The sequence below is a fragment of the Peromyscus leucopus genome, chromosome 4 (assembly GCF_004664715.2).
Source record: "Peromyscus leucopus breed LL Stock chromosome 4, UCI_PerLeu_2.1, whole genome shotgun sequence".
Lineage (NCBI taxonomy): Eukaryota > Metazoa > Chordata > Mammalia > Rodentia > Cricetidae > Peromyscus > Peromyscus leucopus.
This window is the reverse complement of record NC_051066.1, coordinates 95,231,553-95,258,658: the sequence shown is the minus strand read 5'-3', so window position 1 is coordinate 95,258,658 and position 27,106 is coordinate 95,231,553. Positions and strand designations below refer to the sequence as shown.

Below are 27,106 nucleotides of genomic sequence, written 5' to 3'. Positions count from 1 at the left end.
CACAGAGAAGTAAAAATGATTTTTATTTTTTTAAAGAGGAGGGGTTGGGGCGATGAATCAAGAGAGCAAGAGCAGCCTGAAGAGCAAGCTTTCAGTTCAGTGAGAGCCTGTCTCAAGGCAAGAAGGCAGAGAGGAACAGAGGAAGAGAGCCCCAGCACCCTGCTCTGGCCTCCTCACTTACACGCACTCGTGACAACATGTCCACCCCATGAAAAAGGAGGAGGACCAGTGTGTGTGTGTGGGGGGGGGGGGGACAGCAGCAGCAGCAGCAGCAAACTCAGAGAAATCGTTTCATCCTTTCGAACCAAGACTAAGGGGAAAGAGTTCCCATGTGACCCAGACCTTTCCACCACCCACGTTTCTAGTATTATTCCCATCCTGCCTTAGGATGGGACATTTGATAAAATCAGCAGGACTAGTGGTGCATTAGTATTAACCGAAGTCCACAGTGTACGTTAAACTTGACTGAGTCTTGCCAAATGCATACCCGGTATTACGCCACACAGAATAGTTTTACTCCCCTCCAGTTCCCATCTTTACCTCCCCGCCCTCGAAACAATCCCATCTAAGGCTTCTGAAAGAGAACTCTGCAGACCACACTCCCCGGGTACTAGGTCCTCTCCTAACCCAAACAATCTTGATCAGTTTGCATCCACCTCTCTGTCTTCTTCTGTCCCCGCCCTAAAACAATGTATTGAGCTGTGGCAATAAAATACAGTATTCTGAAAGGGCATAGCTGTCACCCCACCCCACTGTATGCTAACACGAACAATTTTGGGAACTGCAGTTCATTTTGTATCCCAGGGATACACTAGAACTTTGAGGATACCGAAGCCTATCAGTCATTATAATAAACATGTTTGTTTTGTTTTGTTTGACACAGTCTCACTTTGTGGCTCTGGCTGTCCTGGAATATACTAGGTAAACTAGGCTGGCCTCACAGAGACTAGCTTGCTTCTGCCTCCTGAATGCTGGACTATAGGCCTGTGCCATCACGCCCAGTCAACACCAAGTCTGACCCTTGTTGTTGTTTTTGAGACAGGGTCTCTTACATAGCCCTGGCAGACCAGGAACTCATCATGTAGACCAGACTGGCCTCGAATTCAGAGATCTGCCTGCTGTTACCAAAGGCAAGTTCCACCATTCGCTGTAGGTCCCTGGCCCTTTTTAAATGATTTTTGTTTTTTTCAGACAAAGTATATATATGTTGCTTATCTGGCTTTGAATTTGTGATCCTCCAAGGATTCAGAATAATAGGTACACACAACTATGACTGACTGATTTTTTTTTCTGTGTATATAGTAAAAAAATATAACAAAATTTGCAATCTTAACTATTTTAAGAGTATAGTTTATTAAGTATACTCATATTGTTGTAAAACAATGGCAAGGAGATCTTTTTAAAATTTATTTTTATGTATCTATTCATTTATTTATTTGTTTTTCAAGTCAATGTTTCTCTTTGTAGCCCTGGCTGTCCTGGAACTAACACTGTAGAGCAGACTGGCCTCAAACTTACAGAGATCCTCCTGCCTCTGCCTCCCCAGTGCTGGGATTAAAGACATGCACCACTACTGCCCAGACAAGATAATTTTTTAATAATTTATTTATTTTTACTTTATGTGTACCGGTGTTTTGCCTGCATGTATGTCTGTGTGAGGGTGTCAGATCCCCTGGGACTGGAATTACAGATAGTTGTGAGCTGTCATGTGGGTGCTGGAAATTGAACCTGGGAACTTTGGAAGACCAGCCAGTGCTCTTAACGCTGAGCCATCTCTCCAGCCCCTAGAACTATTTTTGTTTAGTAATAAAAGTTTATTATTTAATAGGTATGTGGGGTTTTTTGGTTTTTGGTTTGTTTTGTTTTCCCTGCATGTTTGGTTGTGTACCACGTGCATGTCTGGTACTCAAAGAGGCCAGAAAAGGCTCTTGGATTTCTCTGGGAATGGAGTTACAGATGGTTGTGAGCTGCCCTGTAGGTGCTGGGAATGGAACCTGGGTCCTCTGGAAGAACAGCTACTACTTTTGTTTGTTTCTTTTTCTAGATAGGGTTTCTCTGTGTAGCCCTGGCTGTCCTAGGACTCACAGATATCCACCTGCCTCTGCCTTCGGAGTGCTGGGATCAAAGATGTATGCCACCACTGGCCCTCATAGCTAGTGCTTTTAACCTGTGAATCATGTCTCCAGTTTCTGGTGAGCATTTTTTTTTGTTTGTTTGTTTTGTTCAGTTTTTTAAAAAAGAGTCTCAATAGGGTATGGTGGTGCATGCCTTTAATCCTAACAATTCAGAGGCAGAGGCAGGTCTCTGCTAAGTTTGGAGGCCAGCTTAAATTTGGAATTACAGGCCAGCCAAGGCTACATAGTGAGACCTTGCCTTAAAAAAAAAGAAAGAGAGGGAGGAGAGAGGGAGAGGGGAAGGAGGGAAGGAGGGAGAGGGAGAGAGGGAGAGAGATATCAATGTTGATATATAGGCAAAGCTGCTTCAGGAGAAGCTGCAATTCTCTGAAGTTCTTGTAGAATATCCTTTCTAGACCCTGGGTCCACAGACAAAGGAATTCATGACTGCGGAAAGAAAAAATGATCTTCTTCTCAAAATGTCTACTGGATAGGTGCCTGTGACTCTGAATGCAACACAAATGGATGATGTTTCACATGCACATATTGCCGGGTTCTCAGTTGACCATCTGTGCTCCGCATCAATTTTAGGTTTAAGATTGTTCTTTGACCAAATACCACATCCTGTTATTTAATGTATAATAAAAGCAGATACAACTTCCATCAGCAGACCCACACTCAAGAAAACTACTACCAAGCTGGGTGTGGTGGTTGTGGTGGTGGTGGTGGTGGTGGTGGTGGTGGTGGTGCACGCCCTTAATCCCAGCACTAGGGAGGCAGAGGCGGGTGGATCTCTGAGTTCAAGGCCAGCCTGGTGGGCAGAGTGAGTTCCAGGAGAGTCAGGGCTATTTAGAGAAACCCTGTCTGGGAAAAAAGGAAAAGTACACAACTACTGGCCTACTGGCCCAAGGTCACTAAGAACGAGTGCTTAAGCAGCTTAAAGCAAAGGAAAATGGTGAACCATGTGTACTTTCCTAGGATTCTATGCTACAACTGGTTTTTCAATTATGCATTTACTCCTGGTCTCAAGTCAGGCAAATCCATTCTTACTATATAGTATCAACATCAGGTGGGCATACACTAGAAATCTGCTAAAACACTAATCAAAGCTGGCCATGGTGGCACTCAGGAGGCCGAGGGGAGGAGGATTACACACTGAGTTCCAGCCTGGACCACAATGTAAGACTGTCTAGAAAACAATTAAAAACAACATAATAAATAAAAACACCAACAACCCACAGACAGAAGGCTTTGCATGAAGCAAACAGTACTGGGTCTTGAAGGAGGAAAATGTGGCTCACCAGTGCAGTCTATAACAAACATGAGGATAATGCACAGAATTCTGTTGCTGTATTCAGCTTTGTTTCTATTGAAATTTTCTGCCATTTGTCAAGCACTATAATGTTGTGGTAAAGCTCAACAGTAATTTAGTACTTTTGTTCAAGAATCTTCTCTGGCCTAAATAACAAGATTCACTTCAGTGATTCTCAAACTGGCCATAAATGCCAACAAAAGGGAACTCATACTCCTCCCAAGAAGATGAGCAGACAAAGGCCAATAGCCACAAACTAAAACTTCATGGGGCATTTGTCAAATATATGAAATGTAGCATTATGTAATCTAACCTGTTTGTATCTGTTCTAGTATTTAAAAACCTTCTAGGATCTTTAAATCTTCACGGGCTCCATTTAATCTGTGGCTGCACAAACTCCTGGGCACCACCCATGCATTCTTTCAAGGCAGAGTTGGGCTCAATCAGTTTCATACAATTTCAATATCAACTTGTGTTGAAAGAAAACTAGAAATTCAACTTCAACTTCCTGGAAAAGTGTTGTAAAGGACCGGGCACCAGTCCATAGCCAACAAGGGCAGAAGGAAATCTGGTATCTAAAGAAAGGAGGCAAGAGGCAAGAGGCACAGGAAATGAAACATTGCCTGTGTGTTACTGGAACTTCTGTCAAATGCAGAAGCCACCAATTCCTGAACAGATGGAGATTATCAGCATTGTCTCACAGGCAGGGCCTGGGCCTTGCTCCCATGCTCCCTGCTGTCACTCTAGTACCTTCTACAGTGCCTGGCCTACGAGAGATACTCCACTATAAGAGCAGGTAACACTTAGCGTATATACAAGGGGCCGTGGAAAGCACCTGACATATATTAATTCTCACAACAGGAAGAATCTCTTAGTGGGGACTACAGATGTGGCTCAGTAGTAAGAGTGTTTGTCTGGCACACTTTATGCCTTGGGCTTTACCCTAAGCCCCTCAAAAATAAGGTGTGGTGGTACATGCCAGTAATCTCATACATGGGAGGTGGAGACAATGGAATTAGGAATTTAAGGCAGCCTTAGCTTGCCTAGGAAACATGTGATCCTGTCTCTAGCAGCAACCAAAATCTCTGAATGAGCTACGGAAATGATGTATAAAAGCCCTTAATATCTCATTTCACACAAGAGAAAACTGCAGCCCAAAGACCTCAGGTAACCTGTCCAAAGTCTCATAGGCAAAAAAAGGTAAACTGGGAATTCCAACTCAGCTTGGCTCCATGGACTGCTTTTATAAATGTTGAAAGGGGCCGGGCGGTGGTGGCGCACGCCTTTAATCCCAGCACTCGGGAGGCAGAGGCAGGCGGATCTTTGTGAGTTCGAGGCCAGCCTGGGCTACCAAGTGAGTTCCAGGAAAGGCGCAAAGCTACACAGAGAAACCCTGTCTCGAAAAACCAAAAAAAAAAAAAAAAAAAAAAAAAAAAAAAAAAAAATAAATGTTGAAAGGGTAAATGAGCACACAGATGATGGGGGAGAGGAGGAAATATGCTAAGCCACAGAACGGATGCTCCTTACAGTGCAGTTTGTTGCTTCGGCTGTTGAGTGGTTCAGGTCCATTCACATCTTTGCTCTTTTCGTTATCCTCAATGGGTCGGAAATGAGCCAAAGTTCTCATGAATCCTCGGAAGTTTACCTGGTCCTCTCTGATTAGGAAATAGAACAGAACACCATGTCAATCGGGGTGGGCTCTTCTGTTTGTATGTTGTTTTTTTTTTAACAGTGTCTAGGGATCAAACTGAAGGTAAGTACTCTGCCACTAAACTATATTGATTCATGGTGACTGTTTATGATGGACACAGGAAATGGCCCACCCCTCGGGCCTGGTTAGCCTGAAAGTCCATATAACAACTTTCTTTCCATATGCATGCATTGCACCTCAGGGCTTGCACAGTCTCTCCGTCCAGAAGCCTCACCCCAACCCCGCAAAGTGGTATATTGTTCTCATTCATTAAATGATTAACTAGGCTGAAAGAAGGAGAGTACGTAGCCATGGTCACAGTTATCAACTGAATTTACTTATCTTTTCCAAAAATCAGATGTAGAGTAGGGCCAGCACCACACAGGATAAAACTCTCTCTGCTTTGCATTCTGGAACAGCCACCATGTTAATACAATAAGGTATGCCTAAAGATATTCTAAAAAGTCTTGCTTGTTTACTTATTCTGAGACAGTCTGACACTGTAGCCAGCCTGGCTCTGAATTCCCAGCGGTCCTGTTTCCACTTCCCAAGCGCTAGGCTAACAGGCACAAGCCTATTACCATGCCCAGTAACTTTGCTATGCTTTCCTCCCTCTCTTCCTCCTATAGTGCTGGGGAAGCAAACACAGGGCTTCAGCTACACTAGGCAAGCACTTTACCACTGAGCTATAGAGCCAGCCCTATGGTTTCCTTCCTTTCTTTCTTTTTAAAAAAATAAGTTTTTTATGTGTATGGGTGTTTTGTCTGCATGTATGTCTGTGTACCACTTGCATGCCTGGTGCCTGTGAAGGTTAGAAGAGAGCAACCCATTCCCTGAACAGGAGTGAGCTTCCATGTGTGGGCTGGGAATTGAACCTGGGTCCTCCTGAAGAGCAACCAGGGTTTTTAACTTATTATCCATCGTTCCAGCCCCTAGTAGCCCTATACTTTGTTTTGTTGAAACAGGATCTCACCATGTAATCCTGGTTGGCCTGAAATTTACTGTGAATACTAAGATGGCCTTAATTTTTGAAACTACTCCTGCCTCTGCCTCCCAAGTGCTGAAATTACAGGCATACCCATCACTGCCTGGCTCCCTAAAGATAAACATTGCAGTAAGGCATGGCAATAGAACCTGTAATCCCAGCACCCAGGAGGCAGAGACAAGAGGACTGCTTTGAGTTTAATCCAGTTTAGGCCACATAAGAATACTAGGCCAGCCAGGTGGTGGTGACACACACCTTTAATCCCAGCACTTGGGAGGCAGAGCCAGGCGGATCTCTGTGAGTTCAAGGCCAGCCTGGTCTACAGAGTGAGTTCTAGGACAGGCACCAAAACAACACAGAGAAACCCTGTCTCAGAACTCCGCCCCGCCCCCAAGATTTATTTACTTATTATATATACAGTGTTCTGCCTGCATATATTCCTGCATGCCAGAATAGGGCATCAGATCCCACTATAGATGGCTGTGAGCCACGATGTGGTTGATGGGAATTGAACTCAGGACCTCTGGAAGAGCTGCCAGTGCTCTTAACCTCTGAGCCATCTCTCCAGCCCAGCAGTACCTTTTCTCAAAACAAGAACAACAAAACCAATCAAACAAAATAACAACAACTAAAAGGGCTAGGGATACAGCTTAGTTGGTAAAGTATTTGCCTAACATGCATGAAACCCTGTGCTTAAACGCCTAGTACTACATAAAATTGAGTATAGTGGTTCATGCCTATAATCCCAGCACTCATGAGGCAGGAAGATGAGAACAGGAAGTTCAAGGTCATTCTTGACTACATAGATTTGGGGATCAGCCTGGGCTACATAAGACCCTGTTTCAAAAAAAGGAGGATGGCAGCACTTGGGAGGCAGTTAGGTAGTTCAAGTTCAAGGCCAGTCAGAGTTATATAGTGAGAAAAAAAAAAGTAGTTTTAGGCTGAAGATGTAGCTCAGTCAATAGAATGCTTGTCTAGCATGCACAAAGCCTTGAGTTTGAACTTCAGCACATGGTCATAGTGGTGGATCCCCATAATCCCTCCACTCAGTGAGTAGAGAGAGGAGGATCTGAAATTCACGGCAGCTGAGCTGAGAAGCCTCAGCAGGTAAAGGCATTTGCTGCTAAGTCTGAGGACTGAGTTGAGTCCCCAGAACCCACAGTAGAAAGAGAACTGACTCCTGGGAGTTGTCCTTTCACCTCCATGTATGTGTGCCTACAACACACACACACACACACACACACACACGCACACGCACACGCACACGCACACGCACACGCACACGCACACGCACACGCACGCACACACACACACACACCTCCATGTATGTGTGCCTACAAAACACACAGAGAGAGAGAGAGAGAGAGAGAGAGAGAGAGAGAGAATGTAGTAAAAAAATAAAATAGCAACAACAAAAATGACATAATTCTATATTGAATAAATGAATTGTTTACCAGTTACATACAGGGTCACCCATGTGACTTGTTTAGTTAAGACAATCCTATCTGTCTCAGGTGACCTGCTTCCCAGAGCTACCTAAAAACATTCCGCCAGGCATAGTGGCATACACTTTTAATCCTAGCACTTGGAGACAGACAGATCTCTAAAAATTCAAAGCTAGCCTGGTCTACATAGTTCCAGGCCAGCCAAATCTACAGTGTGAGAACCTGTATCAAAAAACAAAAACAAAACAAAACAAAATCCCAGTCTTATCTGGGTGATCCCAGCATTTAGGAGGCAGCAGTAGAAGGGATTCTGAACTTGAGTTCATTTTGTACTGCAAAAGGGACTATGTTTCAAAAATAAAACAGAGTTTAAATAACCTTCGGTCTCTTCATGTAGATGTGACAGATAGTGTCTCTAAGTGTCAGGCAGACACAGTTCAGAGACCTACTATCGGGAGAGATCAAGGGAAGGCTAACTCAAAAGGGTGAGCTTTGCTTCCCTCAGGAAGCCACACTCCTCATGGAGTAGGATGGTATCTGTACCAACATGGAGGCTCTGTGCAACCAAGCAACATGGAGTACCTGGGGGATGTTATCACACAATGTCTATATAACAGAGAACCAAACATCCAGGTTCTACTATCAAATTTCAACCTGAAGAAAAGAAAACCCTCCCTCTTTAGGACAGAGGAAAAATACAAGCCTGGGAGGTAAGCAGCATGTCTGGTAAGGACAGGAGGCCGCACAGGCTGCCTATGCCCGGCTGCAGAGGACCGGAGAAGATGGCAGGTAGTAAACAGAGTAGAGGAAAGACAGCTTTGCCTTTCCAAACAGACTTCCAGAGCAATTCCAGGGGCCAGGCTCTTGCCAAGCCTGACAATCTGAGTGCATTCCCCAGAATCCAACTGGTGCAAATGAGAACTGAGTCCTGAAAGTTAAGTTGCTCTTTAATTTACATACACACAAAATAAACACATGTGAAGAAGAATAAGGATAAGAATGAGAATAAGAAAAAAAGGAGGAGGAGGAGAAGAAAGAAGAAGAAGAAGAAGAAGAAGAAGAAGAAGAAGAAGAAGAAGAAGAAGAAGAAGAAGAAGAAAAGAAGAAGAAAAGAAGAAGAAGAAAAGAGACGACGACTTCTACAGGATATTTCTCCAAGTAATTGACGGCGACTGAGGAGCTTGGGAAAAGAAGTTCCCGAGATGACTCTAGTGAATGGACTTTCCACTGTGAGCGGTCTGTGTGTAAGGCACATCTGTGGACGGGGTGCAGCGCTCTGCAGGCTCTCAAAGCACTCCTGACCACAGTGCTTCAGGAGGCAGGAACGGAGGAAGGGAAGGAGAACAGAAGAGTGCTCGGTTCAACAGGACTCTGAATGGAGTGTGTCTTGGTCTGACTGATTCCTGCCACCCTTCCTGATCTAACTGGCTTGAGTTTTCTTATTCAATTAAAACAAAAACAAAACCTTTTATGTGTATGGGTGTTTTGCTGGCGTGTGTGACCGGACCGTGTGTGTACCGGTAGTTTTTAGATCAACTTGACATAGGCTAGAGCTGGGAAGAAAGAACCTAGACTGGCCTGTAGGCATGCCTTCCAAGTATTTTTAAAGTTAGTGATTGATGTGGGAGGGCCCAGCACAGTGTGGGTGGGCTACCCCTGGGTAGTATAAGAAAACAGGATGAAGCCTTGGTGGTGGCTCACGCCTTTAGAGGCCGAGGCAGGCAGATCTCCGAGTTCCCGGACAGCAGGGATACACAGAAAAACTCTGATTGTGGTGGGGGGTGGGGAAGGGGGAAGAAAACAGGCTGAGTAAGCCATGGGAGAAAGCTAGTAAGCAGCACTCGTCCACGGTTCTACTTCAGTCCCTGCCTTCAGGTTCCAACCGTGAGTTCCTCTCCTGACCTTCGATGACGCGATGGACTGTGATTTTGAACTGTAAGCTGGAATAGACCCTCTCCTCCATCGGTTGCTTTTGGTCACAGTGCTTTATCACAGCAATAGAAACAGTAGCTAAGACAGCCACCATCACCTCAACAGCAAATTCCTTTGTTCTCAATTCAGAATCATAAAATTTCCTATCTGGGCATTTTATCTGATAGTGCTAGCAGTTCATCATCATCATCGTCACCGTCGTCATCTTTTGTTTCTGAGACAAGGTCTTGCTCTACAGCCCAGTCTATCTTCAAAACTGGAAGCCATCTATTGTGTCAGCCTCCCAACTGCTCATGTTATAGGCATGCACCATCATCCTGCTCTGTAAGTGATCAATATTAAATTTTAGAAGGGATAACTTCTAAGCAAACATATACAAAGCATTCAGAGATAAATGAATGCAATTTACCCACAAACAGTTAAAAAATAGGATTATGTGAACACACACACATTTATGTAATATATAATATGAACAAAGAATATGTGTGCAGCCGGGGCAGTGGTGGCGCACACCTTTAATCCCAGCATTCGGGAGGCAGAGGCAGGCGGATCTCTGTGAGTTCGAGGCCAGCCTGGGGCTACCAAGTGAGTTCCAGGAAAGGCGCAAAGCTACACAGAGAAACCCTGTCTCGAAAAACAAAAAAACAAAAAAACAACAACAACAAAAGAATATGTGTGCATGTATTATATGTCTGTGTATATGTAATCTCATATATATGAGAGGGAGAGGACCAAGGCAGGAGGCTAGGGAAATGGCTCAGTGGTAAAGCATTTGACCAGCATATATCAATACATATGCTTGTGACTCAGCCCCACCAAAAAAAAAAAAAAAAAAAAAAAAGCAAGCAGGTATATGGAAGGGCATACCTTTAATATCAGGAGGCAGAGGTGTGCAGAACTCTGTAAGTATGAAGCCAGCCTGGTCTATGTAATGAGTTCCAGGTCACCTAGGACTATACAGTGAAAGCTCCCATCTCAAAAACAAAGGAAAAAAAAACTGAAATAGCTTGGAGGGGAGGAGGTATCAAGGGAGAAGCAAATGACCACAAATGCAGACTGCATTGTCCAACACTTTAATAGCCAATAATGTGTTATGTGTTGTAAATTATGAACTAGACTTCCACAATTCCCGTTCCAGCAGATCTAATACTCTCTGATGGCACTAAACAGGTGGTACACACACACACACACACACACACACACAGACACAAAAGGAAGTAGAAGAAAAAAATCAAGGTGGGTAGAACACAAGAGATAATCTAGATATGAAAATTAGGGATGTCCAATTTAACTCTGAACAACCACGCTCTGAGATGACAACTATCATTATTCTATTATACATTGTTATTATTACTACTATAGTTATTCTACATTAGCAGTTGTGTAGGCTAGACTACAAAGGAAGGAGCCAAGACCAAGGGCTGTCCAACAACAACAGCCATCCCAACTCACCCCTCTGAAAAGAAGGCATTGATGATCCGGTCCCCCAGGGGGTTGATGGCAAGTTCTGGAATCCTCTGGAAATCTTCCCGGCTGCCAAGAGAAACACCTTAAGCTAGAGACCACTGGCCTTTGGCATGAACTCCTTTAAATCCAACAGAGTACAACCCGGTAAGAGTATTGCCTCCTGGAATTACTTCTGTGGCAAATTATACGAGTCACTAGAATATCTGCCAAATGTGTTTTGCACCAACTCAGGTGTGAATGAAGCAAGATTTAATCTTGCTACATTCCAGTAAGTTCAGCAAACAGGTCATGTCAATAAACCAAACAATGAGCAAATAGTAAGCTGCTCCTTAGTAAATGATTTCTTAGACATTACCATTTTGTAGTTATTAGGTTTGGTGCTGTGAACAGCAAGTACACACAATCATCTACCACAGAACTTGAATGTAGGAGCAGCCTGAAGACGCTTGCTTGGGAAGGGCTAAAACACCTAAGAAATTCAAGAATCTCTCTCTCCTTTTAAGACAGGGCTTCTCTGTAACAGCTCTGGCTAACCTGGAACTCACTGTGTAGACTAGGCTGGCCTTAAACTCACAGGGATCCACCTGGGAGCAAAGGTGTGCACCACCACTGCCCAGCAAAATGCAAGAAATTCTTGAGATGTTTCCATTTAAGAAAAGAACTACAGGGCACAGTGGCTCACACCTATGGTCCCAGAATTTGGAGGCTAGCCTGAGCTATGAGTGAGTTCTAGAACAGTTTGAACTAGAGTGAGACCCTCACATATTTTCCCAAAAAACTAACCCCCCCCCAAAAAAAAGAGAGAGAAAAAGAAAGAAAAACAAAGGGAAAGAATCCTTTCATGGACGAGAACTGGAGAAGATTTAACCTTGAACATGGTAAGAGCAGTCAGCTTCACATAACATGGTGGCTGTGATACCATTCATTATACATACATCCTGTGCTGCTCCAACTTGATACAGTATCACTCTTTTTTTCATGCCATGCTTTATCTGTGCCCTTGTAGAGCTGAGGAAATTGAATTAGAGAGACAAAGTAACTTGCCCTTGCCACAACTAAAGGGCAGAAATGGTTCAAATCCAAGACTTCAAGTCAAAATATGTTTTTTGTTGTTAAAAAAAGTTTCCCATATTGTTTTTTGGGTTTCTTTGTTTTTTGTTCTCCGTGTAGCTTTGGTGCCTGTCCTGGATCTCACTCTGTAGACCAGGCTGGCCTTGAACTCATAGGATACCCCTGGCTCTGCCTCCCAAATGCTGGGATTAAAGGCATGCGCCACTGCTGCCTGGCCCCATATCGTTTTTTTTAATTATTATTATTATTATCATGGCATGGTAGCTGAGGATGGCCCTGAACTTAACTCTGCAGTGCGCCAGCCTGAACACACGATTTTCCTGCCTCAGCCTCTGAGTACTAGGACACCAGGCATGTACTACCACATTCAGCCCACGTTAAACTTTTTGAACACTACTGTCTCCATATTTCTCTAAACTTCTTTGCTATTCTCTGTGAAGAATACAAAGCTGTCCATGATTTAATCTTCCAAAGTATCAGTGTCACGGCGGACAGGGAAGAAGAGCGAGGGTTTCTGTCAGTGAGCACAAGCTCAGTAAATGAGGCCCCATGTTCGATCCTAAGCACAACCCCACCCAAGCGGTAGAAGACTGCTAGAGATCAAAAGAGACTGAAGAAATTAAGACTGGAGCTGGGGACACAGCCCAGCTGAGTGTTTGAATATCGTGAAAGAAATCGCGGGTCCAATCCCAGCACCACACAAATCAGGCAAATGGCACACGCCTGAAGTTGCAACAAAAGGAAGGTGGAGGTAGGAGGATCACAAGTTCTAAGTCACCCTTGGTTATGTAATAACTCAAGGGCAGCAGGGATACACGTAACCCGTCTCCAAAAACAAAACAAAAGAACAGCAGGGCCTGGTTAGATGGCTCTGTCAGTAAAGTGCCTGCCTTACAAGCATAAGAACCTGAGTTCAGATCCCAGCACTGTAAAAAAGCCAGGTGTGGCAGCGCACATCGGTAATCCCCACACTGGAGAGATGGAGAGGGCAGATCCCTGGAACTCACTGGCCAATCAGATTAGAGATTCAGTAAGACCTTGTCTCAAAAATTAAGATTGGCTGGGCCAGGTAGCTCATGTCTTAATCCCAGCACTAAGGATGATGAGGCAGAGGTAGCCAGATCTTGGGAGTTGGAGGCCAGCCTGGTCTACATAGTGAGTTCCAGGCCAGCCAAGGCTAAGTAGTGAGAACTCTGTAAAAAAAAAAAAATAAATAAATAAAAAGGAAGAGGGGAAAGAAGACACCCACCCAATGTGGATCTATGACCTATGAATTCTACATCCACATATAGACAAGTGTATGCACATCCATACATAAATTCGTGCATACACACGGGCACATCCATACATGAGGTGGGGGGGTGGGAGCAGTAACAATGAAATATACAAGAGATGATTCATCAGATAGAGCATTTGCCATTAAGACTAGGTTTAATCTCCAGGGAGAGCCAACTCTTTTTAGGTTCTTTTGTTTTGACTTGTGTTTTACCTATGTATATCTATGTGTACCACTTGCATGCCTGGAACTTGTGAAGGTCAGAAGAGGGCATTAGATCCCCTGGAACTAGAGTTACACCTGGTTATGACCCACCCATTAGGTGCTGGGAATCGAACCCAGGTCCCCTGCAAGAGCAACAACTGGTGGTGGCGGCAATGGTACACACCTTTGATCCCAGCACTTGGGATGCAGAGGCAGGCGGATCTCTGTGAGTTCGAGGCCAGCCTGGTCTACAGAGTGAGATCCAGGACAGACACCAAAAACTACAGAGAGAAATCCTGTCTCAAAAAACAAACAAAAACAAAACAAAAATTTGGGGTTGGGGATTTAGCTCAGCGGTAGAGCACTTGCCTAGTAAGCGCAAGGCCCTGGGTCTGGTCCTCAACTGGGGGGGGGGGGGGAGCAACAACTGCTCTAAATTGCTCCAGTCCTCACAGAGTCAACTTTTTCAAGTTGTCTCTGACCTCTGAAGGGAGCAAGCAAAAGTATCTTGGCTTAAATACTACCATTTTGACTTCAGACTCCATTTACCCATAGGGTGAAATAAAGTTCAGGTTCCCAAGTACTAGAGGAGCTGAGAACTTCTAATGGCTGACTAACCTCCTCCCTAAACCATAGGAATAGTTGTTATGCATCTTTAGTTCTCTAGAAACATTATGGTTGTTCCTAACAAAAGAAGGAACAAATGAATCTGATTGGTTGGACTGAAAGGCTTGCATTGTTTGTGGGTTGCCAATCATGGACCACTCAAGGTAGCCCCTAATCTCTAAATCCTGACTGGTGAACACTTTAACTGTAACTCAGCAACATGTTTGTGATTTTTGTGCTTATAAACCCCACTTCTGTCCCTGCTCAGGACTGTCAGGAAAAACAAGGCTTCTGAATCCTTGTCCGGTAAACCTGATCCACTTATGTGGTGATTTAGTAAAGTCTTTGGAACCCGTAAGTATTATCTTTTTCCATTCTTGTGGTGCATAACGGGCCAGGTATTAACAGCTGGAGGGCCCACCGTGATGCCTCATTGAGAACAGGATTGTGGATTACATAATTTGTCTATCTGCCCAACAAAATGTAGTTCCTCTTGTCTAACAAGAGGGTGAAAAATAATCCTCGGGGCTGGAGAGATGGCTCAGCAGTTAAGATCATTTGCTGGTCTTCCAGAGGACCTGGGTTCAATTCCCAGCACCCACATGGCAGCTCACGCCTGTCTGTAACTCCAGTTCCAGGGGGTCTGACACCTTCACATAGACATACATGCAGGCAAAACACCATTGAACATGAAATAAAAATAAAGTATATATTAAAAACCCACACTTTTACATGAAAACAAAGGCTTATTTTTGAATTCTATGATCACATATTTCAATAACCTAACAACATTAATTTTATCTGAAAGCACATACCTATAAATAACAGACGTAGTATCAAGTAGGGTATACAATCTAGCCAGAATCAGTTCATACTCTATAATGGGACCTAAGCATGGAATTCTAATGTCATAAGGACCTAAATCCTATCTTTTTTTTTTTTTAAAGATTTATTTATTTATTATGCATACAGAAGAGGGCGCCAGATCTCATTACAGATGGTTGTGAGCCACCATGTGGTTGCTGGGAACTGAACTCAGGACTCTTAACCTCTGAGCCATCTCTCCAGCCCCTAAATCCTATCTTTTAATACCAGCTTTTTTTTTTTATTTTTTTAAAGCTAGGGCCTTATTATGTAATAGCTACATAGTGAACCCAGGCTGCCTCAACTCCTCAAGTTGGAATTACAGATGTTCAACACCAAGCCTGACCCATCTCTTGTCTTAATACCCAGGTGGCCACAGAGGTGTGGAGGGTATTGGATCCTCTGCAGCTGTAGCTACAGGCAGTTGTAAGAAGACTGATGTGGGTGTCAGAACAGAACTCCGGTCCTCTGCAAAATCAGCGTGTGCTCTTAACCACTGGGCCATCCCTCCAGCCCTAGTGCAGCATGGTTCTTGGTCACGGTGCTACTGAAGGACAGCTGACTACATCATCTCAGCAGCGCTTCCCAATCATGACCATCAAAACTGCCTCTAGACCTTTGTCCCTGGGTGGTAAGTCAGCCTTCAGATGAGAACCGTCAGTCTAAACAAAACACTGAACACCTAGTCTAGCATCAACATAATGTGATGTTCCCTAAGTTATGGGTTGGGTCATGAGAGACAAGAGTAACCTAAGCCGTGAATGGGTCAGTTTTATAAAAACCAATGTGTTTGAAAGGGCCATGGGAAAATGCTTGTGAAGAAAGAAGGCATTTAAAAAAAAACCCCAAAAATCCTAATTCAGCCGGCCAGTGTTGGCGCATGTGCTTGAGAGGCAGAGGCAGGTGGATCTCTCTGAGTTTGAGGCCAGCCTGGTCTACAAAGTGAGTTCCAGGACAGCCAGGGCTACACAGAGAAACCTTGTCCTGAAAAACAAAAACAAAAACGTTCTAGGACTGGAAGAGCAGCCTCTAAACTAGAGAGAGTTGGAATAAAGTGGCAAAAGCCTCGCCTTGAGTTAGTATCAATGTTCTGCTTATTTAACTCCTCGGTGGACCAACGATATGTAGACACTGTCCAAAATGGTCCTTGCCCTCAAAATGCAAGACACTTAGTATGCCTACCCTTGGAATAAAGCCAGCTGCTAGGGAGTTCTTGGTTTCTGAGAGGGAAAGAGTGCTCACCTGAGAGTCCCATTCTCCCCTTTGTCCAGGCTGGTGAACCGGCTGTACAGGCGCGTGATCTGACTGTGGGAAACTGAAGAGCACAAAGTTAGTCCCATTTAAAGCAGTAGACATGTATTCACACTACACCCACAGCCCATCACATGTTCCAGTGGGAGAGATGGGAGTCAGGCAACTTTTTCTAGAATGTCAAAACAGCAAATTAAAACAACAAAAAACTAAAGAGCAGGAGGAGCTGGAAAAGAAACTAAATCAAAAGCAATGAAAGCTGGCTCTGAAAATGAAGTGTAGGTGGCCGGGTGGTAGTGACAAAGGCTTTTAATCCCAGCACTTGGAAGCAGAAGCAGATGGAGCTCTGTGAGTTCAAGACCAGCCTGGTCTACAGAGTGAGTTCCAGGACAGCCAGGGCTACACAGACAAACCCGGTCTCAAACAACAACAACAACAACACAAACAAACAAACAAACCCAACCAAAAGTATAGGTGTATCATTTCCAGCACACACACACTCGAGAGCGCGCGCGCACACACACACACACACACACACACACACTCATGCCATAAAAAACACAAAAATCTTTTTCTAAAAAAAAGAAAACAATTGCTGAGTGGTGGTGTATACCTTTAATCCCAGCACTCAGGAGGCAGAGGCAGGCGGATCTCTATGAGTTCAAGGCCAGCCTGGTCTACAGAGTGAGTTCCAGGACAGTCAGGGCTGTTACACAGAGAAACCCCGTCTCGAAAAACCAAATAAATAAATAAATAAACACACACACACACACACACACACACACACACACACACACACACACACCAAATGAAATAAAGCTAAAGTTAAAAAAAAAAAAAATCCAAACCTATTAGCTAGTTTGGCTCTTCAGACTGGAATTTCTAAGTAGATAATGCTGAACTAAATATTGGGGGCACATCAAACAATTCTGTTTTTAAAGTCTAGTTTCCTTCTTCACCAAACATCCTCAATGTCGTCACTTTTTCAGGACTTTATCAGGTGACAGACCACCACAACCTGGGATCAGCTTGTTTGCTGGGACAAAGTGGCCATGCTCTGACCAGATGATATCTACAAGAGAAGCTAATTGCTCCTCATTTTGGATCACCTCGGTGACCTCCAGCACAAGCTGCCGGCTAAAAGCAGTTTATAACTGCAGGTGTGTAACACAAGCATGAAAGTGCAAAGGCATTTCTGGGAAGCAGTGTAGTCTGCCGGCAGGTCGGAGGCAAGAGGATAGAACAGGACCACGGGAGAAAAGACTACCGCCCCAGTAGGCAACAATTTCTGACTTCGTCTCAGCTGCACCTGTTAGGCAGGCATTAAGGGTTAAGTGTGGTTCTGGTGGTTGTCCTCCTGAAGTCAAGCAACAGCACTGGACTTGCTGTATTAGGAACAATGAAGTAAAGTAAACAGGCAGGAGGTGAAACAGGAAGTGAGTGATCAGGCCGAGACAAGAGGACACACCGGGCAGTTGTGACCTCTTCGGCTCTAGCTTCATCTCTCAAGTGGAGAACTAAGAACTCAAGTGTGCAGAGAGAGAGTGAGCAGAGAAGGAGCTATAACTGCCCCCCTTCAGGCAGAACAAGCAGGGTACGGCGGCAGCTAAAGGCCTCCGGTGGGGCCTCCGTGCAAAGGGTACACACTATGACAGCCATGGTACCACAGGGTGTAGGGGAATGGGATTGTGAGGAGAGGCTGAGAGGAAATGCCTGGCGTTTGGAAGGCACACCAAGCTAACTGTTAGCTTCACCTCAGCATCCCTTCAGGAGAGCCTCGAGGGGTAGATTATACTGTTATGCTAACTCCTCTCTACTTTCCTGACCATGCCAGTCACAGCTGCTTTCTTTAGGAATCTGATCAATTTATCCAGGCCTGGCATCTGGCCTCAAAGGCCACTCTTGTAATAAATTCCTTAGTTGAACAAAACTAATAAGTCGGTTAAAGAATAACTACATTTCCCAAAAAGTTTGGAAAAAAGAAACCTGTGTTTACCATCTCAACATTCTTTTCCATTTCTTTAATATACAGTCTAATATCATTTGTGTACTTAGATCCAATAGCTTAATTTTATTTTTATTTTATGTACATTAGTGTTCTGCCTGTATGTATGTCTGTGTGAGGGTGTCAGATCCCTCGGAAAAGGACTTACAGACAGTTGTGAGTTGTCATGTGGGTGCTGAGAATTGAACTCAGGACCTCTGGAAGAGCAGCCAGTGCTCTTAACTGCTGAGCCATCTCTCCAGTCCCTAATAGCTTAATTTTCAATTAGTAGTTGATAATCTTTCATATTGGTGTTGAGTATTTTAGAAATATGTTTATTTTTTTTTTATTATGTTTCTAGGTCTGTGCAAGTGAGTGCTGATGTTCTCAGAAGCCAGAGGAATTGGATACCCTGGAACTAGAGCTACAGTGGTTGTGAGCCCATCCAACAATGGGTGCTAGGAACCAAACTCGGGCCTTCTGGAAGATCAGGGTGCATTCAACCACTGAGCCATCTTTTCCATCCTGGTTTTACTTATTTTTACACTACTCTCTCTGTGTGTAGTATGTACAGTACGTGTAGTGTGTGCGAGAGTACATGTACCCATGCACACACAGGTAAAAGCCAGAGCAGGACTTCAGGTGTCTTCCTCTATCACCCTCCAACCAGCTGCCTCGAAACTGAGTCTCTTAAGAGAGAATGGAAGCCCACTAATTGGCCAGCCCAGCTGCTTGACCAGTGAGCTCCAGGTATCTGACTCTCTCTACGTCCCAGTGCTGAAGTTACAGGCATGCCTGCCTCTCCATGAGGCTGGGGACTGGAACTGAGGTCCTGCTTGGAGAGCAAGCACCCTTACCCACTGGGCTCTGCAATAGCCCCTACGGAGTTTTAAGTACATATAATGTTTAGTTCACTAGGTCAGTTTTAGTGTTCAGAGTCTCACATTTCAGATTGGCTAAGATGAGGAATGATCAAATTATATTTCTTTTTGTATTAACTTTAACATATCAATTTAGAGTATTTTATATTTATATATTATTTTAATGTTATATGCATGATAAGATGTAAATGGAACAAAATAATATACAATGTAATTTTCCTAACATCCAAGTCCCCAATCTCCCATGCTAAAACCATGAAATGAATAGTTTACTGTGACCCTTACTGGAATTTCTTGTGTATGTATTTGTGTGTGTATAGAGAGATTTATACAATTTTTAAATTAAGGCATATGTCACAATCTAATCCAACTCCTAAAACTAATAAATGAATTATTAGATCATTATTATAGAAGAATATAAAAGCCCTCTTGTAGTATGTATGTATTTTTAAAACTCCTTTGGTAAGGACTTGTGTTATTACACTCCATATTTTATAAAAAAAAAGTTTATAGCTTTTGGAAGTCATAATTTGCCGATATATAAAAAAATAAGTAAGCGCCAGGCGGTGGTGGTGCATGCCTTTAATCCCAGCACTTGGGAGGCAGAGCCAGGCAGATCTCTGTGAGTTCAAGGCCAGCCTGGTCTACAGAGTGAGTTCCAGGAAAGGCCCAAAACTACACAGAGAAACCCTGTCTGGGGGGTGGGGGGAGTATGCACAAAAGTAGCTTTAAAAAATAAGAAACTGCTACCTTCAAGACAAACTTGCCTATATGGGAATCAATGGCAAAACGTTAGAAAATGGCAACTATTAACATTCTCAGTATGCTCATATCTGAACCTATCACCTATATTTTGGATGTAATGTTACAATGATAAAATTAAACACAGCTTTGTAAATATTAAGGTGCTAACTCGGGAGGCAAAGGCAGGTGGATCTCTTGAGATCGAGGCCATCCTTTCTACAGAGGGAGTTCCGGGACAGCCAGGGATACACAGAGAAATCCTGTCTCAAACAACAATACAAACAAACAAACAAACAAACAAACAAAAAAGGGTGCTAAGTCCACTGGGACAAAGAACATAAAACAACCTTCAGTGTGTATCAAAGTGTAGAGCTGATTGTGAACTCATTCTTTCACACAGGCTATCCTTAAACTTGCAACCTGCCTCAGTTTCCAGAGCATTAGTATTACACATGTGGACCACCACATTGGCTTCATCTACCTTTAAAAGAGCTACACAATCCACGTGCATAAAAGTACTAGAACTGCCAGGAATAAAGGCAGGACATGTTTCCTTATTTAGTAAAACTAAACTCACTGAAGTGGCTAAACTAACCAGACAGGCACCTAAAACCTTAACACTGCTGGAAACGCAAAGATCTTAGGAGTCAACAACTTCCCTTAGAATAGACTGTGACTATGACTATGTCCTGAATAAAGGTAGCTGTAGTCTACCCTGCTCATGCAGGGTAATTATTTTATATGACGAATGAAAAGACCCTGTTAACCCTGAGTTCAGAGCTTCCTATCATTTCTGCCTCGTGTTCAGGGAAGGAAGGTATTTCACGGACATGAAAGCACCAACGTGGACTGGCAGGGGGAAGCATGAGAAGTTAAAGATAGGTGAAATTATTTTGCTATCACTTAGAGCCTATCTTAATGATGAGGACAACCTGGGTTAAAGCATACAACCGCAGGCAAGAGCACCTCTGGGGCAAACTGTAGAGCTGAGCCTGCTCCTCTAGCCTTCCTTTGAATGCTTCATACCCCAACGTTTCTCCAATATAAGGACTTTAAGATCGAACCTATTCTCTTAAGAATTAAAGGAGACCACTGGGTGGTAGTGGAGCACGCTTTTAATCCCAGCACTCTGAGAGGCAGAGGCTGGTAAATCTGAGTTCGAAGCCAGCCTGGTCTACACAGAGAAACCCCATCTAGAAAAATAACAAAAAGTGACCAAAAAGGTATTTTCTAAAACAAGCCGGGGATGGACATCAGTCGAAATACTTCAGAGCATGTTCATGGAATGGCTTCCAACCCCAGCCCAAGAAAAGAAGAAAGTGACCCAACCAAACAACAGACAAAATGCACCTTCTCAGAACAGGCGACCTTTACTATTACTGACGGCAGGTGACAGAAAATCACTCTCAACGTTCCTAGGAACCGTGACAGTACTGAGGTTATCAACCGTTTCCCTCTTCCTACACAGCACAGGAAAGTAAGGGTAAAGTAAAGTACTGTGAGTTCCAGGACAACCAGGGTGACAGTAAGACCCTGTCTCAAAACAAAAACAAAAACAAAAACAAAACAAAATCAGGGCTCGAGGTGGAGCTCAAGGGTACATCCCTTTCTACCAAGTATTCATAAAAGCCAGATGCTAGGTTCAGTCCCTTACACCAAAATAAATACATAAACAGATTAATGAACAGGAAATAGACACAGAAAGCAAACGTGGCAAAACTATAACAACAAATGTAAATAAAACAAGTATTGGCGGTCATTTACCTCAACTTTTCTGTGAATTTGAAAGTTTACAGTACAAAATCTGAACTCTTGAGTTTGTTTGTTTGAGACTGTAAGATTTATTTCTTTTCATTTATTTTCTTATTTTATTTTGCTAGAATGTATGTATGTGTAGCTTGTGTGTGCGCTTAGTGCCAACAGAGGCTAAAAAAGGGAGTTACAGAGAATAGTGAGCTGACATGTGGGTGCAGGGAGCTAACTTGGGTCCTCTGTAAGAACGGCAAGCACTCTTAACTGCTAAACCACCTCTCCAGCTCCTTCCTTTTATTTTAAAAATTATAGCCGTGTGTATGTGTGCACACATGTGTCCACATGCCTTTGTGCTACCGCCCACATGTGAAGGTCAGAGGACAACATGCCATAGTTTCCACCATGTAGGTCCTGGGAATCAAACTCGAGACATCAGGTTTGGTGTCAAGCACCTTCACCGGAGAAGCCATCTGGCCTGCAAAAGGACAGTATCTTGCTATACAGTCTAATTTTGCTATACGGTCTAGTCTGGTCTTGAACTCATAACCCTCTGATCTTAGCCTCCCTAGTGCTGGGGTTACAGGCATAAAATAAACTACCACATCTGGTATGAATTCTCATCTTCTGAATCTGATACATTCAGGCCAGGTCATGATACATTTGCCTTTTCCTATATATAACCTAAGATATCTGCTCTGGCTCTTCCATAATAGTGTTTATTGCTTGTAACACGTGTATTACTGTTTTGAGCGTAATGTTTTTCTGCTTAAACCCAGAAGACAGCTTCTATCTCTGCAGCTGCTTCTAGGGGCAGTGAGTTTCTATGTAAACTTCCAAACAGTCTATGTTCTGAACCCCCTTCCTCATTCATAAGGTTCTACTCCTTCAGAGTTCTGTTCCCTATCCTGACACACAGTTCTCCTTATCCCTTTCTAGACAGAAATTGGAACTCTGGGAGAAAACTAAAGGGTAAGGAACCTTACTAATTATTCCAAACCTGCTAAAGATATCATCTGCGCATTTCCAATGCAATAGGAGACCGGACAGGAGGGTCCTGGGCACCCACAGAATCAATGTGGTGTGACAGTGGGTGGGCAGGGGGGCCCAGGAGGAGGCAGCAGCACCCAGAAGCTCACATTCCAGAACTGTTCTCAAGCAGCTGCCTCTGTCAGGGTTGTACTCTGCTGGAACTGGAGATCCACACCTTTCATAGCATCACTACACCCTTCCCAACAAACAAAACTCACTGGTCTGTACAACTCACTTCTAACCCTGTACAACACCCTGCCCAAACACACACGACACAATGAGGGCAGGAACTAAAAATAAACCAATCTGTATTCACCACTATTTAGTTGGCATAACCTTTGCTCAAAGTTAAGATTTCTCGCAATCTACAGCCAAGCTCTTCCTATGGTTAAATGAACTAAGGGTCATTACAGAAATTTCTAAGACACTGTGACCTCCCTCCAATTACATCTTTCATTCAAATGTGCTGACTTATAAAAATGTAGAAATGTGAAAGAAGTGACAGAACAAAGGCTAAATATAGTAGGTGTTTTATAACAACAAAGTGTTTCTTTTCTTTTTGAGACAGGGTCTCACTGTGTAGCCCTGGCTGGCCTGGAACTTGGGAGATGCACTTGCCTCTGCCTCCACATCTGGCTCCCCTGCCTGCTTTGGTTTTTTCAAGCAGGGTTTCTCTGTGTAACCCAAGCTGTCCTGGAACTGACTCTATAGACCAGGATGGCCTTGAACTCAGAGATCACCTGCCTCTGCCTCCGAGTACTGGGATTAAAGGTGTTTTGTGGAGTTGACACACCTGTAATTCCAGTACTTGGGAGGCTAAAGCAATAGGATCTCAAATTTGAGGCCAGTCTGGGCTACACAAGAACCTGTCAAAGGTGAAGAAGAAAAGGAAGAAGAAGAAGAAGAAGAAGAAGAAGAAGAAGAAGAAGAAGAAGAAGAAGAAGAAAAGAAGAAAGAAGAAGAAGAAGAAGAAGAAAAGAAGAAAAAGAAAAGAAGAAAAGAAAAGAAGAAAAGAAAAGAAGAAAAAAGAAGAAGAAAAGAAAAGAAGAAGAAAAAAAAGAAGAAGAAGAAGAAGAAGAAGAAGAAGAAGAAGAAGAAGAAGAAAAGAAGAAGAAGAAGAAAAGGAAACAAGCCTCTGCTAAGGGTACTAAGGAGATAAACTCACAGCTTGGTCTTTAGGGTAGAGGGTTGACCCTGTAGCCAACAGGACTAACAGTTGCTGGGACACTGAGACACCCTAGGTTAACTTAGCCAAAATTAATCCATTACGTGTCAAGATCCAACTCCTGTATGCCACAAGGCCAGCTCACGACTCTACCCTAGATTCTGAAGGTGGGTGCTGCAGGATTTCAGTTTCCTTATGTCCTGATGCTAATCATAACTCTCTGGCTTATCTCCCCAGCCAGGCTGTGGGTGTCTTTTGTCACCATCTGCTCTGAATATCTAGCATAATATTAGATAGATGCTGCAAAATTTCAGTACTTGTTTTGTTGGGCTTTCCCAATCAACACATACACTGGTTTTGGTGACAATCTTTCTCATACTTGACTCACTCTTGGGTAATCAGGATAATAGTTCGTCTGTGATTACTTAGGTTTGTCCATGAGTCACAAGGTAAAAGAACTCAGCCCTAGAGCCAGGACTTATGAAAAGAAACTGGAATGATATTACTGTTCCATTCACTCTGAAGCAAAAACAGCTTTTTCCCCAGTTGGGCATAATGGCTTATACTTAGAATCCTAGCACCCAGGAAGCTGAGGCAGGGGATGGACATGAGTTTGAAACTAGCCTGGGCTATGTAAAGAAACTTTTTGGTTTTGTTTTGTTTTTTGGGCTCATTTGTTTGTGTTTTGTTTTTGGATACAGGGTTTCTCTGTGTAGCTCTGGCTGACCTGGAACTTGCTCTGTAGACCAGGCTGGCCTCCAACTCACAGAGATCCACCAGCCCCTGTCTCCCTGGTACTAGGATTAAAGGCCACCATCACCTGGCTGTTTTGTTTTGTTTTGTTTTTTAAAACAGGGTTTCCCTGTGTAGTCCTAGCTATTCTGGAGCGTGTTATGTAGATCAGGCTGGCCTTGAACTCAGAGATCCACCTGCTTCTGCCAGGACTAAAGGTGTGCATCACCAGGCCCGGTTTATGTAGTAAATTCTAAGCAAGTCTGGGCTACAGAATAAGACCTTGTGTCAAAAAAACAAAAGAAAACAAAACAAGAGCTTGTCCCTACTCACTACACTTCCTCATGATGTGACTGTGCTTGAAACACAGATGCTTTAATTTGGTTGTCACCTTAGATGTAAAGAAGTCATTATGTTTACAAGTGTGGTCAGAGGTCATGTCCACAAAATGTAGTAAAATGCTTGCTGAATCCAGCTGAATCCATTTCTACTCATGGAATCAGAATAAGTCATGAAATGTCCATAAAGGTGAGTAGCCAAACAAAAGCTATAAAAAGCTAAGTAATTTCTGTCATCCACTCAAAATTGTGACAAGGATCACCTTGGTTAAGGAGGTAGGTCGGCGTGGTTTAAAGATCTCGGCAAGGCTTGGCAGCCATATGTGTTAGTAAGGTACTGCGGTAGAGGAAGCAGACCAATGCGGTAGGAGGTGGGGCTAGATAACATCTCTCCCAACTGGAATACTCTAGAAAGTTGAACTTGTCAGACAGCCAGGACAACTTTTAATTTATCCAAGGACTCCATTCCTGGAGCATTCTGTAATTCGCCCAGTAATCCCTCAGTACTATTTGCCACTGTGTTACTTGGTGCTCACGTTATCGTCAAACACAGGTGCCACGAAGACACAGCTTAAGAAACTCAACAAAGTCACAAGGATCACTAAGATAGCAAGGGAGCAACACAATTGTGTCATACATTATCAAGGGTTTTTCAAAGGTTTGGTGGTGTTCTCAGTGCGTCTGAATTCCTTAAGCCCTGTTGCTCCTTTGTTCAGGTTAATAAAGAAGAACCCAGAGTATATATTTAAAAAAAAAAAAAATCTGTTCCTGGTACAAACTCACAGATTTTGGAATACATCCAGTTTCAATATCAACTTCATAAGCTACAGCAACACAGCAGAAATTAATATGTATGAAAATAGGACAAGTGTCCTCATTGTATCTTTAAAAACCTGGTCACTATACCCGTGCTTTTTCTCCAACAGTTCAGATTTAGAAGTCTCAGGTTTTCGGACTCCTGATTGCTTAGAGGTCTCCAGTCCCTGGTCACAAGCCTTACTTACTATACGATCTTCTTTCCTGAGTCTATTCTTCCTTGTGTGTGATTTTAGCAGTTCTAGGTCCTTGCCGAGAAACCTCATTCGTATGTATTACGTTTGGATTTGCTTCTGCTTTACCTGCTGTTCAGGATGCCTCTGTAAGAGAGGCACGGTAAAGAAAGAAAATTCGCGGACTTTCGTGGGTAAGAGTGGAGTGGTGGTGTCTGTGCTCCGTGGCTGGACCGAGACTCCGGGCTTCTGAGGCAAGACAGCACTAGAGGAGCCACTTCCCGGCTCCGAGAAGCGACAGATGAACGCCCGGGTACCCTAGCCTTCGGCTACCCCAAACACCAGAGGCTGCACGGGACCCTCCCAACAAAGCCACCGCACCCAGATCGAGACCTCAGCGACAACCGCCCTCACTACTGAGGCCAGCCGGAGGCGCCCGGCCGCCTTCCCACCCCCCCAACCCCAACTCACAGCCAGTCTCCTTCTTGATCTCCTCGAGCTCTTCGTCCCGCAGTAACGTGGAGGCCCGAGACCCCATCACCGTGGCGGGAGCTCCTTCGGGAGCGGCAGCGCCCGAAGCTACGGCGGCAGGAGGGGAGGAGGGAGGGAAGGGCCAGGGGTCAAGAAGGGAGAGGGCACTGTTTCTCTTTGCGGCCCGGGGAGGGAAACCAGGGGTGGCGCGCGGGGGAGGGCGGCCCGGCGCCAGCCAATCGGGAGCGAGGCCGCGCCCTGCGCAGGCGCCAACGTCAGAGCTTGGCGCTCGAGCCCGGAATGAATCAGCCCGGCGGCTGCGGGAGTCCAAAGGGAGGCGGACCCCGCCCCCGGAACCACCGCCGCCGCCGGCCTTAAAACGGCGATGCCAGGGCGGCGCTAGCGACCACCATTAAAAGGGCAGTGCCGCCGCCGTGCCGCCGTTTTCCCGACACACCAGAGGCAGACGCTCAGCGTCACCCACAGGTTTCCCGGAGGACTCTTAACGCCAGGAATCCCACCCTCCAGGTGACAGGCATGGAGGAGGAACAAAAGCGACAGAACGAGGGGGGAAAAGCCTAGGGTGGATCCCCCGCCTGGGCCTGGCGCAGCCTTTCCTGCTCTCTCTCAAGTCTCTCGTCCTTTTTCCTTCCCCTGGCCACGGAGTAGGTTGGGGTTGGGGTGGAGCCGCACGCCGATTGGCTGCGTCTTTCCTGCGCTCCCCACCTCCGGCCGCTGGGGGGCGCTGGCAGCCGCCTCGCGGCCGCACGCCTATTGGCTGCATCTTTTCTGCCCTCTCTGCCC

General features: G+C 44.4%; 2 protein-coding genes across 2 annotated transcripts in view; one reads left to right on the top strand and one right to left on the bottom strand.

Moving 5' to 3' along the window:
• The window catches only part of Chp1 (calcineurin like EF-hand protein 1), a 35,345-nt gene extending 8,645 nt beyond the window's left edge, over nt 1-26,700 (bottom strand). Inside the window, exons 1-4 of the mRNA XM_028867976.2 lie at nt 26,303-26,700; nt 16,209-16,281; nt 10,931-11,011; nt 4,954-5,081 (exon numbers count right to left, since the gene is read on the bottom strand). Coding sequence (XP_028723809.1) covers nt 4,954-5,081; nt 10,931-11,011; nt 16,209-16,281; nt 26,303-26,369 — 349 coding nt within the window. The 5' untranslated portion in view covers nt 26,370-26,700. The remainder of the gene's footprint in view (nt 1-4,953; nt 5,082-10,930; nt 11,012-16,208; nt 16,282-26,302) is intronic.
• A 41-nt stretch (nt 26,701-26,741) lies between these two features.
• The window catches only part of LOC114681112, a 47,446-nt gene continuing 47,081 nt past the window's right edge, over nt 26,742-27,106 (top strand). Inside the window, 1 exon segment of the mRNA XM_037204444.1 lies at nt 26,742-26,830. The gene's annotated coding sequence lies outside the window, so the exon portion shown is untranslated.